The sequence below is a fragment of the Sporobolomyces salmoneus genome, assembly GCF_050403485.1.
Source record: "Sporobolomyces salmoneus JCM6883 DNA, S_salmoneus_JCM6883_v1_ctg23, whole genome shotgun sequence".
Classification (NCBI taxonomy): domain Eukaryota; kingdom Fungi; phylum Basidiomycota; class Microbotryomycetes; order Sporidiobolales; family Sporidiobolaceae; genus Sporobolomyces; species Sporobolomyces salmoneus.
In genome coordinates, this window is record NW_027481140.1 from 184,935 (window position 1) to 199,026 (window position 14,092).

The window sequence follows — 14,092 nt, forward strand, 5'->3', positions numbered from 1 at the left end:
ATCCACCGATACTCGATTAATCTTGTTCCATCTCGTCATCGTCCGATTCTTCATCCGAATCCTCCGCCTCCTTAACGGTGATCGACTCGAGCTTGTGTTCTTGATCGACGTGCGTGTACGAATCACTGACGAACAACAACTGCAAGTCGTATTTTCCGGCTTTTGGTAGCGTAAAGTCGAGTTTGACTGCGAGTTTGCGTTGAACTGTAACCTTCTTGACGGCGAGGAGTCTATTCAGAGATCGACATCAGTACGCGAGGCGATAAGGGAACAGAGAGAGAGTTGGACGCACTGTTTCGAAGCGGGGTCTCCGACGACAAGCCACCAAGATTCTTGTTTCGAAGTCGGGAAGAAGGGAGCAGGAACTGTCGTATCGACCTCTTCGTCCTCGTCGACTTCTCGTTCGAGTTGAATGTTGAGCGTAATCGGATCTCCAGCTGAGGCGTCTTCGGCGTCTTCGATTTCGTAGGCGAGTTCGACCGAAGGGTACGAGTTGCAGAATTGCGCGACTGCTCGCATTTGTTTGCCGTCCATTTGAAGCATCTTGTCTCGGTCCTCGTCTTCGAGTTCCATAATGTCGTAAACCGATTTGACGTTGTTCGCTTCGCATCGTTTGATGACCTCCGACGTGAACCCGGGGATTTGTTTCAAGGGCGAATCCGAGTCCCAAACCGCTTGGACGCACATCTGCGACAGTTCCATGGCTCCGATGGCGTTGAGGTAAGCGTTGGACGACATGACATCGACGCAAGCGGCAAGAAGACTGGAATCGAGACAAGCGAGAAGAGAGATCAGCAAAACTATCGAGAAGTCAGAGAAAAGAAAGGTCGAGACTTACTTCAGAACCTTCGTGAGGATGATGGCTTGATCGGCAGCGAGGTCCGCGGGAAGGTGAAGACGAGCAAAGTGAGCTTGCAGGAGAACGTTCGTCTTGAACGCGGGAGATTCGTAGTCGACGTTGGCGAGTTTGACGGGTACTCGGTCGTAAACCTTGCGGAGGAGGACGTCCTCGTGGTGTCGAATTGGAATGTTCTCGAATTCGGCAGCGGAGGAAACGATTTCGAGGAGACCCTTGAGTTTTGTTCGTTCGTTGAGCGACATGCTGAAGATGTCGATCGTGACATAGCTGACGTTGTAGTAGGCGGCGATCATACCCAAATTGAGAGCCGATACGTCCACTGCGCGAGGACGGAAAGAAGCAAGTCAGTGTTTGCGAAACGTTCTTCGAGAAAGAGAGCGCAGTACTTACTCTCGTCTTCGATGGTGATGGCCTTCGAATTTGTCAAATCGTTAAGAGTAGATTCGACGAGTTCGGAGAGATGATCGCTGAGATGTCGGTGAGTGTTTCCTTGCATGTTGTAGAAGTTGGGGTTCGCGACCAATCGTCGGTACATCCAGGTCCACGTTAGCCAATCGACGGCATCCCTGTCAACGAGCAAGCGCTCGGTCAGTCACAGGAATCGACGAGAGAGAAGTGAGGAGACGAACTGTTTGTTCTCGATCGTCTTGGTAACAATCTCGGCGTTGAAGTGATCGTGAAGCGAAAGGTGGAGGTGAGACTCGATCGGTAGACCTTCGTTGAGGAACTTCTTAAAGAACTCCTTGCGAACCTGAAGACAGAGCGAGACGAAAGGAGGTGAATACACTGACCGAGAGCTAGAGAAGGGAGTCTCAACTTACTTGTTGACACATGAGAACGCAACGACTCGAAGTATCGTGAGCAGGTCGACAGGCTCGTCCCATCATTTGAAGAATGTCGGTGAAAGGGTAATCGACGTATCGATGTTCCTTGCCCTCGAACGTCTGAACTCCCATAATGACGACCATATACGCCGTCAACGGCATACTCCAAGCAGTGTCTTTACTCGCGACGACGACCTGAATCGCTCCAGATTCGTACAAGTGTTCGACGATTCGCTTGTCTTGTTTCGAAAGCGCCTCGTGGTAGAATCCGACTCCGTGTTCGAGCGTGTCTCGCAATCCGGGATCTTGAACGTGTTCGAGATGAGGAGCGAGCTCGGAAGGTTCGATGTTGAGGAAACGACTCTCTTCTTGATCCGCGAGGCAGTAGGTGAGGATGTCGTCCGCGGTCGCCCTGCATTGTTTCCTCGAAGGGACGAAACAGATGACTGGTCGATCTTGAGCGTGTTCGGCGATCGCGAGGTATGCCGGTTTCACCATTTGGATCATGAGCGAAGGAAAGTGAGGAACATTGAACGATTGAAGGTGGACCTCCATAGGTAAAGGTCGAGCTCCCGGGCCAAAATTGAAGATAGTTTGCGAACTCGCTCCCATCCATTCTCCGAGATCTCGAGCGTTCGCTAACGATACTCCGAATCCGACGATACGAGTCGGATTCTCAGTTTGAGCGGCGACGTAACGAGTTCGAGAGATGATCACTTCGTAAGTCGGTCCGATTTCTCCTCCAATCAACTGAAGTTCGTCAGCGATGAGGAGACCGATATTTTGAACGTTCTTGCGTTGTTTCCATCGACGAGAGAGGAGATCCCATTGTCCAGGGGTACAGACGATGAGGTCTCCCTTCTCGAGAAGTCGGATGTCGTTACTCGTTTCTCCGGTGAGAGCGACGATCTCCTTTCCACCTTGGACGCCTCCGAGTTTCTTCTTCCATTCCGCGACTCGGGCGTCGACGACCTCTTGGAAAGGTTCGATGCAAACGGCTCGAGCGGGCTCTCGCTGTGACCACAGACGAAGGAGAGCGAACTCGGCGCAGATCGTCTTTCCAGAACCGGTAGGTGCTCCGACGTAGACGTTGTCGTTCGTCGTGTAGAGAGCTTGGAAGACTTGAGTTTGAATCTTGTTGAACGACGAGATCGAATCGGAGTAGATGGATTCGTATTCGCGGTTGTGAAGAGCAGAGACGGGGAGAGGCTGGAGGTCGAGGAGCGTCGTAGGAGGAGGGAACTTCTCGGGGAGGATGAGATGCTTGAAGGAGAGGGGGAGACGAGTTTCTGAGTGAAGCCATCGATCGGAGACGACAGAGATGAAGTAGTTGGGAGGGAGAGGATCCATCATCGGAACGGTGAAGGTGACGTAGTGATCTTGCTCGGCGTACCGTTGTCGAAGAATGAACTGATCGTGGAAAAGAATGATCTCTCCGTCGACATCTTCAACGAGAATCCAGAAAGATTCTGCCGCTCCGTGAACTTTCTCTTCCCATTGGAAATCGGGAGTGATGGTGAGTTCGACTCGAAGAAGGGATCGAGTGATGGGTTGAACGTGAGCAGAGAGCTCAACTGTATTGGCGAGAGAGCATCGTCAGCGGAAGCTCCCTCTTTGAACGAAAATCGGAGTCACTCACGCTTGGGGAATTGATGGACAAGACGATGAACCAAACGACCAGCTTTAGGTTCTCCGATAAGTTCTCCGAGTTCTACGAGAGATAATTCACGGAGAGATTAGTCAAGGGAGATGAAAGGAGAGAGCGAAGTGGAGAAAAGCTTACCGGCAGGCTCGAGATCAAAGTAACGGTACCAAGGGAACTCTTTCCTCTCCGCCCGTCTAACAACGTCGAGAGGAACTCCCTTGAACTGCCTCAACGGGGTCATCGTACTCCACATCCTCTTCTCGACCATCTGACAAAGCGCGAGAGCTTTGTGCGTCAAACCGGCCCAACCTCGCTTGAGACAGATCTCGAACATCGCACGAAGGATACGACCGGCCGATTGAGTGACGTAGACCATGTCAGAGACGAGGGCGAATCCATCGAGTTTGAGTTGCGAAATGTAAGCTTGAAGGAGAACGTTGATCTTTGCCGAAGGGTCGTCGACACTCTCTTTGATCGGAATCGGTACTCGTTCGAGAAGTTTCGCAAGTTCGAGTCTGGCGAGCGTATCGGGTCAGTCAACGTGTCTACTGCGGAGGGCGAGAGTAAGAGAACGACTCACTTTTCTTCGGCACGAACTGGAACGTTCTTGAACTCTTCCGAGAGCGAGAAGATCCTGAACAACTCGATGAATCCAGTCGCCGACTTGAGTTGTTGGTTGTAAGTTCCCATCGAAGTATGCGAGACGTAGAATCCACTCGCGATTCGACCGAGTTCGTTCGTTTGGAAAACTCCCGAACGACGATCGTATCGAATGAGACCAGACTTTTCGAGGAGAACGGCAGCGGTGTGAGCGATATCGGATCGTTTTTGAATGAGGAGGGGATCGTCGGTTTGACTGCGTGAAGGCGAATGAATCAGCACGAGCGACTGAGAGAGAAGCAGCAGAAGGTGAAACTCACTAGTCGGGATCAACACTGTACAGCGATGGTGAGCCGAGCATTCGAACGTAGAGGTAGGTGTATCCGAGCCTGAAGAGGAGGAGAAATGTCAGAGGTCAGCTAACTTGCGAAGAGATGGAAGGTCGAGGAGAACTGACCATTGAACAGCTTCGTCGCGGTTTCGGATCGTACCGAGAACGATTTCGGCGTTGAGGTTATCGGCGAGTTTCGAAATGTATTGCGACTCAATCGGAAGTTGTTGGTTCATCATGGAGAGATAGTACTGAAGTTCAGAGTGATTCGTGATAATGATACCTTCTCCGAACGTATCGTATTGAGGTCGACCTGCACGACCGAGCATTTGAAGGACGTCCTGAGACGAGAGTTCGACCCAACGACCTTTCTCCGGGTTGTAAATTTGGGTTCCCTTGATAATGACGACGTGAGCGGGCAAGTTGACTCCCCAAGCGAGAGTAGCGGTCGAAACGAGAACTTGAATACGACCATCTCCGAACAGATCTTCGACGAGGGTACGATCGACTCGGTTCATTCCGGCGTGATGGATTGCGAAACCGAAAGGTAGGAGATCTTTAAGGTTCGCGTCGCTGACTGATTCGGCTTCTTCCGTCAAGATTTCTCGAGTCGCAGGGTCGGATCGGAGGAATTGAGTGATCGTGTCGTTCTCGACGGCGTGGTCTCGGAGGAATTTCGCCGTCTTCGCCGTCTCCTTTCGAGAGTGAACAAAGATGATGATTTGATCCTTGCCGGCGTGTTCGAGTACCTTTTCGTAACAAATCTCGTTCGTAATTTGCATTCGCTTGATCGCCTTCTTCTCGGTAACTCCGATGAATTCTTGCTTGAGGGGACAAGGTCGGTACGAAGAATCGAAGTGAAACAATCCTTTGTCGGGGTTGACGTGAAGGAATTTCGCAACGTCTCGGTAGTTGGGGAGGGTAGCTGAGAGTCCGACGAGTCGTACATAGTTATGAGTTTGTTCCATTCGTCGGATCGTCCTCGCAACGATCGATTCGAGTACCGGTCCTCGCTCGTCGTGAAGGAGATGGATTTCGTCGATGATGATGAGCGAAACGAGATTCGTGTACGAAGTATCGGTAGATTTGCGAGTGATGACATCCCATTTCTCGGGAGTCGTGACGATGATTTGAGTTCCGGCGATTTGATCTTTCGTGAGCTGTCGATCTCCCGTGAGTTCATTGACGGTGACTCCGTAAGGTTCGAGTCGTTTCGTAAAGTTGCCGACCATCTCTTGAACGAGCGCCTTCATCGGAGCGACGTAGACGATCTTGAAAGCTGAAAAGTCGAATTCGCCAGTCGTTTCGTCTCGGTGTTTAGCGAGTTCGTTGAGGATCGTCAACATTGCGACGTTCGTCTGATCAGATGAGCGCGAGTCAGTTTCCTGCGACGTCAGACGGAGGAGAGGTTGGAGCGCACCTTTCCTGCACCAGTCGGGGCACAAAGCAAGAGAGGTTCGTCGGTGCCGAATGCGACAGGGTAAAGTCGACTTTGAACCCTGTTGAGGTTCGGGTTTCCCTTGAAAGCGTCCCTAGCCCACTCAGGCATCGAAGTAACGGGAACGAGTTCTCCATCTTTGAGGGGAGCGGGTTTCGGAGCGGGAACGTGGACTTCCTCGTAACCTTTCTTCGAGCGTTTGAACGATCCTTCGGGGAGTTTACACTTCTTGTTCGACATGAGCCGTCCTCCTTGAGCGAACGCCATCGTTTCGAGGTCGAGCACTTTTCGAGGGGGAGGAGCGGAAGAACCAGGTGCGAGAGTACCTTTCAGAGTCGATTTGTCGGATTCGTCAAGGACCATCGCGTCTCCTCCTACACCTCTCGAAGGCTTCGTGACGTCTCCTCGTAGCTCCTTCAAGATCCACCCGACTCCCTTCTCCCTCATCGCAACTTCGACATCCATCTTTTCATCGTCGTTACTCCTCGCCAATTTCGTACACCAGACGATCTTTTCCCGGTTGTTGACGAGAGTCGAGACGAGCTCGAACTTGTCGTATTCGGTAAGGTCCATGAGAGAGTTCTCGACGTCTCGTTTGTTCGCGTCGGAAGAGAGAAGGGTCATCGCGGACTGGGTCTTTTCCGCGGCTTCGAGAGGATCGGGGTAAGATTGAGCGACGAGACGTTGAAGCCAGAAACCGTCGATCTCCCTCGCAGGAACGATTCCAGAGGTTGATTGCGAAGTTGTCGTTTTCGAACCGTTCTCGCCGATTACGAGGTTTTCATCGGTATCGTCTTCGTCTTTCAAGTCGGCCCCCGTCACCATCTCGTCCTCCTCCTGTCCATTTCCAGTCGCGAGTCCCTCTTCCGCCTCGTCCTCATCATCGTCGTCATCACTATCCCTAATCTCGAATCCTGCTCCATCTTCATCCTCTTCTTCCTCGTCCTCATCGAACACGACCGCAACTCCGACATCATCGTCGATCTTACTTTCATCCATGTCGGCGTCTTCTCCCGCTCCTCCTCTCGCCGCCTCGTCGTCATCTCCATAATCCGTAATCTTCTTTCCGAGACTGACGAGTTGAGCGAAAGTATCATTCGGTACCGAACTCGAAACGAGTGAATCGATCTCGCGTTTCTTGTCGAGATCCTTGAGCGAGTCGTCCTTGAGGTACGACAAGATCATATCTGCGGCGGAACGAACCATTGCGGGAGGAGTGTCGCCGAGTAAAGAATGAACTGAAGCGAGCATTAATTCGTAAACTGCCCTCGTCTCGGCCGTTCTAGGACGATAATCCAATCCTTCCAGATCCTGAGTCGCCTCCAAAACGTCTCCATACCTCGTTCCTCCTCCTCCAGGTTGCTTTCGTCTCGAGGAAGGATTCGTAGTATCGGTTTGACGTTTCTCTCGTTGCTTCTGTTTCTCCTTCTCGGCTTTTTGCTTCTTCTCTTCCAATTTGAGATCTTCTCGAACTACTCGAGATCCCATCTCTTTGGGATCGATTCGTCCGACGATCGATTCGGCTTCTCCTGTTGGTTCGTTCTCTCGACGATTCATCAATGACCTATCTGCCGTCGTCACCAAAGATGACTACAACAGACCACATATTGTAAGGGTTAGTGGCGGGGAATTACGAGCGAAAGAGAGAAGGAGGGGAAGAGGAGACTGACCATGGCATGGTATTGAAACCCAGAGTAATCGGGTTTGGGAGGCATCTTGACGCTGTTACTACTACTACGTGCCTATCCCGCACGCAAGGTCTGTCGAAGGTGGGAGAGTTTGAGTGGAGAGGGAGAGAGAGAGAGTGGGTGGGAGGGAGAGAGAAACTGAGGGCGACGATCGAGAAGGGACTACTGCGAGGGGCGTGGCTGAAGTCGTCTAGATCGATTAGAGTAGCACTGAGTAATGTAGTAGTGCCTGCCCTGTCTCGGTAGTGGCGGCGGAATGAAATGGGGAGAGAGAGAGAGAAACGATTTGAACTTTCACGCTTCTTTCGACCACAACAATCTCGATCACCGGAGCAGATACAGTGACAGGAGTACATTGAACTCTGTCAGTACATACACGAGATCTCCTCATAGCGCGAGTTGTTACTAACTCTCTGTCCAAACAAGTTCAGCCCTTGTGGTTGCTTGTTCGATGCCCTCTGCGCTCGACTTGCTCTCAGCTGCAGCACTCCTCGAAGAAGAATCGAATGCAGCCCCTGCACAATCAGTAGATGTAGCTGAAATCGCGAGACAAGCCCTCGGATTCTCAACTTCTCCTCCTCCTCCTCCTTCTCTCCCTCTCCCTCTCGCTCAGCAGCAACAGCAAGCACAATACGTACCTTACAGATACCCACCTCGACCTCCTCCACCTCCAGCTGCTTCAACTTCGAGTCTACCTCCGCTCCCCCTCCCGAGTTTACCGCCTCAATCTCAATCTCAAGCTCCTCCCGTTCAAGTTCAACCTCACTTCTTCACGACCGCTTCAGGTTCCGCCAAACTCGCACTACCTTCTTTACCTCCTTTACCCTTCCCACCTCCACCAGTCCCTCCACCCGTCTTTGTTTCAGCTCCGACAGTCCTCCCAACTCCTCCTCCTCCCCCTCCTCCTGTAGTTGTTCGACCTCGATCTCCTCCCGCCTGGACTCTTCCCGCCGACTTGGGATTGATCCGTTGCGTCTGTCCTTACACGTTCGACGATGGATTCACGATTCAATGTGATCTCTGTAACGCATGGCAACATGCCGGATGCGTAGGAATCACTTCAGAAGATCAAGTTCCGGATGAATACCAATGCGAGAGGTGTGATCCAGAGGACGCGAAACGGAGAGGGGTTAGTCGGGAAGCGGCAGAGAGAGGGATGAGGGAACGAGTGAGGGAAATGGCGAGAGCTCAACAGGCCGGAGGTTTGAGAGTTGGACCGCCGTCGGGTCCTTCGACGTTGATGGATTTGGGGAAAGCCGTGCCGCAGGTATTGAAGAGGGAGAAGGCGATGATGCAGGAAGAGGAAAGGGATAATGCTTCGATGACAACGAGTAGAAGGAAGAGTCTCGACACGGGAACAACAGGAGGAGGAGGAAGGAATTCGAAAGTACCGAAACCTCGGAAAAGTGGGAACAATCTCGACGATCCGAACTATGTACCCTCTACGACGACTCTTGCTTCTTCTCTACCACCTCCCATCAACGCTACACCCGCGCTTTCACACTCCCCCGTTCCGATCTCGAATTCTCCGACAGTCTCGCAGTCAGAACCTTCTACTTCCGCCCTTCCTCCGCCATCAGCATCGACGACGACGATCTTGTCCGAACGAACTGAAGAGCCTCGCGCAATCTCTGAACGATCTGAATCGGTCCCTTCCGCCGCTCTTGGTTCGTCGCTCAACTCGACGACTCGAACAACGGCAGTCGGTCGAAAACGAAGAGTTGCGAAACAGCCGAAAAGGACGTCGATCATCGGACCAAACTCATCGACGAACGACTTGAGGAGCGTCGAAATGGAGGAGGAAAGTACTCAATCTTCTCGAGCAACTCCCGAGTTGTCGGATGATGCAGTACTTCCGACAAAACAAACTGTCGAACCGACTCCTCGACCTCGACTCTCCGCCCTCGGCTCGACGAGGGGACAAGTCGCTGCTCAACAACAGCAACGATCAACGATGAATCACGTCGATTCGACTTCGGAGGAATCGAACGATGAAGAGGAAGAGGAGGCGCCGAGAGCAACAGGTCCGACGAGGAAGAAAGAAAAGTACGATCCATGGCAATTCGAGTTCACTTCGATCACTTCAAACCTGTTTCCCGATCCCGACGTTTCCTCAAAGATTACCGATTTACTCTCGAGACCTTCGAGCTCACTCCTCGACGACATCGACGACGTTCCGTCTCGACCTCATCCTCGTATGACAGCTCTTCGAAAACGACAACTCTCGTCTCGACCTCGCACCGGACCTCTTTCGAAAAGTCCTCTCCTTTCTCACCTCCTCGATCAACCCTCGTATCTATCGCTTCCTTCTCTCCCTCCCTCCGCCCCACTGCTCGTCAAACCCCTCCCTTCCTCTTCTTATCACCTCAACCCTCCAATCTCGACGACTTATCTCCCTACCTCGTATTCCTCTTCACTCCATGCCTCGTCCGCCGCAGCACAATCACTCTGTCCTTATCCACGACCTACGACACATGCCGTCTTCGCGACGACTCCAATCCCCGCCGGGAGTTTCATCACCCCTTTTCAAGGCGAGATCAAATCTCTCGAAACGTACCGTCGCGACCCGATCAATCAGTACGATCTCCTCGGAACGCTGAAAGCTGGAGTGAGAGGATTACCGGAACCTTGGTCGTTAGTGGTCGATGGGAGGAAATGGGGGAACGAGAGTCGGTTCGTTAGGAGTGGGTGTCATCCGAATGCGGTGTTGAGAGTAGTCAGGATTCAACCGGATGAGGACGGGGAAGGATCGCGAGAGGGAACGAAGGGAGAGATGGAAGGGGATGAGAAAATGGGTAAATCGAGATCGAGATCTGCGACTCCTTTTCACTGGACAACTCAACGACCACCTCTACCATCAACGTCAACTTCGACTTCGGCTTCTCCTATCGACCTGTCATCGAATTTCGTCTTGGCGATTTACTCTCTCGTCGACATCTCGAAACGAGAAGAAATCGTCCTCCCCTGGGACTGGGACGACTCTCACTTAATCCATCTCGTCCCTTCCCTCCTCTCCTTACCTTCCGCGCCTTCTCTCCCCCCACCTCTCGCGAATAACGATCGAGGGATCCTCGAAACTCTCGCGAAGAAAATGGCGCTCAGTTTCGACGCGATTTTAGGGGGTTCAGTACCCGGGGGTTGCGCTTGCGAGAAGAAACGAGATTGCGCATTGTGGTGGGCGTGTAGAGGGGCTGGAACGACCGTGAAGAGCTTGACGGCGCGGAATCAAACCGGCTCGAGAGGAGGAGGTCGAGGAGAAGAAGGAGAAAAGGATGAAGATCGTGAACCTTTCAAAGCTGTCTTGTTGAACGCGTTCAATCCGGGAGTCAACACGGTGAATGGAGGCGTTAATGGTCACGCTGCAGGGGAGAACTCGGGAGCTTGGAGAGGGAGGAAGAAAGGGGCGGCGAGGAAATGGCCAGAACTCGGACCGCTGATCGGCTTCGAAAGAGGGTGGATCGTTCACGAAGACGTGAATGGAACAATCGATCAAGCGGAGGAGGAACTCGTTGACGAAGATGCGATGAGTGTCGATAACGATGCACCAAGAATCGATCAAGCCGGACAACTGGACGTCGAATTCGATTCGCCTCTGTCGGACCTCGTCGAGCTCGAACCCGAAGCACCTATGCAAGTCGATGAAGAGGACGAGAAGCTAGAACTTGAAGGTTTGCGGGTAGCTGGTAATTCCATCTCCCTTTTCTACCTCCATGTCGTTTCGAAATTGACTCTTCGTCAAATCTAGAATCTGCTCTATTGGGTGTCTCTCCGTCCTCAGCACTCACGTCACTCCCTTCCGAAGGCTCTCTCGTCGACCCCTTCTCTCCCGCAAAATCTTCTCGTCCTCCGCTCCAACTGCCTCCGATCTCTGAACCAGCATCTCACGACCCTGGAGCCGAATCAGACGATTCGGATCTGACCGAGCCTCTTTCGAACCTCTCCGACGAAGACGACATCGAGCCATCACGTACAGTGCCGATCAAACCGACGAAACGGGTTCCTTCTTCGTCGCCGCCTCCAGCTCCTAGACCCGAGCCGATCAAGACGAAGAAGAAGAAGAAGAAGGTGATCGCCGCCGAATCTGAGTCGTCCGAGCTTTCTGAACAGGAGGAGGAGGAAGAGGAACGGCTTGACAAGCCGAGTAGCGACGTCGAGAAGGAAACCAAATCGATCAAACCTGCTAAGAAGAGAAAGGCGGACAAGAAGTCGATCGCTCCTGGAGAACTCGACAACGATCTTCGAGCGTCGAAGAAACAGAAACTGCCGAAAGATCGATCGAAGGGGAAAGAAAAGGAAAAGGAGAACAAGAACGAACTTTCGAAGCCTCCCTCTTCGGAAGAACCTGTGGCTCCGGTACCAGAGCGAGCGAAAGTCACCGTCGTCAAGAAGACCGTTCAGGTCGAACAGAAGGAACGAAAGAAGATTGTCGTCGTCGATCGCAAGAAAGCTATCAAATCTCAATCGGACAAGAAGGGTTCTTCGTCCTCGACTTCCTCGCTCGCGAACCTCAAGATCCGAAAATTGAAAGGCGCTGGAGACGACCAAGGGAAAGATCGCGTCAAGGAGAAGAAGTCGAAACTAAGCAAGAAACCCAAGATTCGAGATTCTTCTTCGCCTCCCGCTTCTCCCGAACGCCGCGACTCTTCGACTACCGATCAAGTCGCGGTTTCTCGCGAGTCTTCAGCCCCTGCTTCGACTCTGAACGATTCGAGAAGATCGAGTCAAGCCGAATCTTCGAAACTCGAGATGATAGAGGCAGTACAAGGTAGGCAGATTCTGCTATTTAGTCGTTGTATCCTCACTGACTAGTAACGGAATTTGGTCTACACAGATCCACCGATCAAAGAGCCTACTCCTCCTCCCGCCGAGCCTGTCAAGCCTCCTCAACCTCCCGTTCGATTATCATTCGCGGCATATCGACAGCGTCAAGCTCAAGCCCCTCCCCTTCCTCCGCCTCCTCCGCCGCCGCCCCCACCTATTCCAGTCTCTGCTGTCTCGACCGTTCAGGTTTCGATTGGATCTTCGACAACTCCTTCGAACCTGATTCCTCCTTCTCCCGCTTTGCACCCGATTCCTGGTTCATCCTTCAACACGAGCAATCCTTCACCGAGATTCGCGACCCTCCCTGTCCCTTCCGAAACTCCTCCGCTGCCAGTGCGAGCGATGCCTTCGGAAACTCCTCCTTTACGCCCTGGACGACCTTTGCCCCCTCCTCCTCCCCCACCACCACCACCTCCACCTCCCTCGGCTCCAACTACCAAGGTAATCGAAACGGCGATAGTTCAGGACGAACCAGAACCCGAAGCGGGAACTCCTCCTTTGCCTTCGTCTCGTCAACTTGGACCGGTTCCTCCTGCGACGAAGCCGAGCACTTTCAACTCTGCCGAAGATATCCTCAGAAGCATCGGCGATTACTTTGGAGGAGGAGGAGCGAAAGGACCGATATTCTCGCCGGCTCAAACAACGAAACCTCAAATCGTTGCCGAGCCGTCCTTGACTCCTGCTGCACCTCGCCAACCGGAACTCCCATCCCTCTCTCCTCCACCCCGTTCATCCTCGATACCGAAAGTACCTCTGTCGAATCCGCCCTCGAGCTCGATAGCGAATCACGAACGACCTCGTCAATTTTCGATTTCGATTACCGGTACTTCGCTTTCTGGAACAGCTCTCGGCCTCGATACCGGCAAGCCTTCGATCGGGATGAACACTAGCGCTTCACTCTCTCCCACTCGAACGACCTTGTCGACTCCGACTAGCAATTCATTCAGTCATCGTTCGAATCCTTTCCCTCCCTCTGGACCATCCCGAGGAGGTCGAACGCCCTCCGCTTCCCCCGCCTTGTACTCTCGAGCATCTCTCCCCGGAGGTTCGAGTTCCGCACCGAACATGACTCCTCGACCCGCTTCTATCTCGCCCGCACTTCCTCACGCGATGATTCCTCCCGCTCTCCCGATCTACGCCGGTTCAGCATCGAGACCTTCGCCTCCCGTAAGACCGGTCGAATTGGATCCTTCGGTTCCGACTGGTCCAAAAGCGATGGCCTCGGGAGGAGGAGGAGGAGGAGGAGGACCACCTCCTGCCCCTCGATCGCTCGCGACTTCTTCGAATGGAACTCCGATTGCTGGTTCGACAACCCCGGCTCGAGGAGGAGGAGCTGCAACCGGAGTCGCGGGACCTCAAGGAAAAGGATTTCATGCTCAAGCGACTCCAGGGAACGTTGGAGGGTATAGGGGAAGTGGTCGAGGTGTTTCGACGCCAGGAAGAGCAGGTTTTCATGGTGAGTTTTTTATCTCGCTGTCTTTTCGCTACCGCGTCTCCGTGCCTCTGACTCGTGCTCGATTGTGTTGAGTAGGTATTCCAGCTGGACCTCGACATATTCCAGGTGTCGCGACTCCTCGTGGAAGAGGTTGGGGATGGGGAATGAGAGGAGGAAGAGGGGGGAATCCTGGAAGAGGCGGAGGGCCTGGAGCAGCAGCGGGTGGAAGTGGGAGAGGAGGTTCGAACGCTGCAACGTGATCCCGGAAGGTGAACTGTCTTGATTGATTGAAAGAAGCAAGGAAAGAAGTGAACGTTTTTTATTTTGTGCATGTTGTCGAATTCCAGATTTTTGACCTTTCACTCTCATGACCCGGTGAACCGCCTGTCGCGTCAACGAGCTCTCAACAACGCCCTGCAACTGTGCATGCATCGAGCGCGCTCTCTCTTCC

General features: G+C 52.9%; 2 protein-coding genes across 2 annotated transcripts; one reads left to right on the top strand and one right to left on the bottom strand.

Moving 5' to 3' along the window:
- Window positions 1-16: 16 nt before the first annotated feature.
- On the bottom strand, window positions 17-7,412 carry BRR2 (ATP-dependent RNA helicase BRR2; the record flags this gene model as incomplete). The annotated part of the gene is made up of 13 exons (XM_076632161.1): window positions 17-230; window positions 293-763; window positions 839-1,178; window positions 1,250-1,425; window positions 1,489-1,610; window positions 1,681-3,257; window positions 3,323-3,394; window positions 3,467-3,843; window positions 3,909-4,184; window positions 4,249-4,317; window positions 4,386-5,617; window positions 5,680-7,287; window positions 7,368-7,412. 13 exons carry the CDS (start codon window positions 7,410-7,412, stop codon window positions 17-19), a joined length of 6,579 nt encoding a protein of 2,192 aa, XP_076487888.1.
- Window positions 7,413-7,836: 424 nt separating this feature from the next.
- Window positions 7,837-13,901, top strand: JCM6883_006370 (uncharacterized protein; the record flags this gene model as incomplete). The annotated part of the gene is made up of 4 exons (XM_076632162.1): window positions 7,837-11,068; window positions 11,131-12,150; window positions 12,217-13,662; window positions 13,738-13,901. 4 exons carry the CDS (start codon window positions 7,837-7,839, stop codon window positions 13,899-13,901), a joined length of 5,862 nt encoding a protein of 1,953 aa, XP_076487889.1.
- Between the last annotated feature and the right edge of the window lie 191 nt (window positions 13,902-14,092).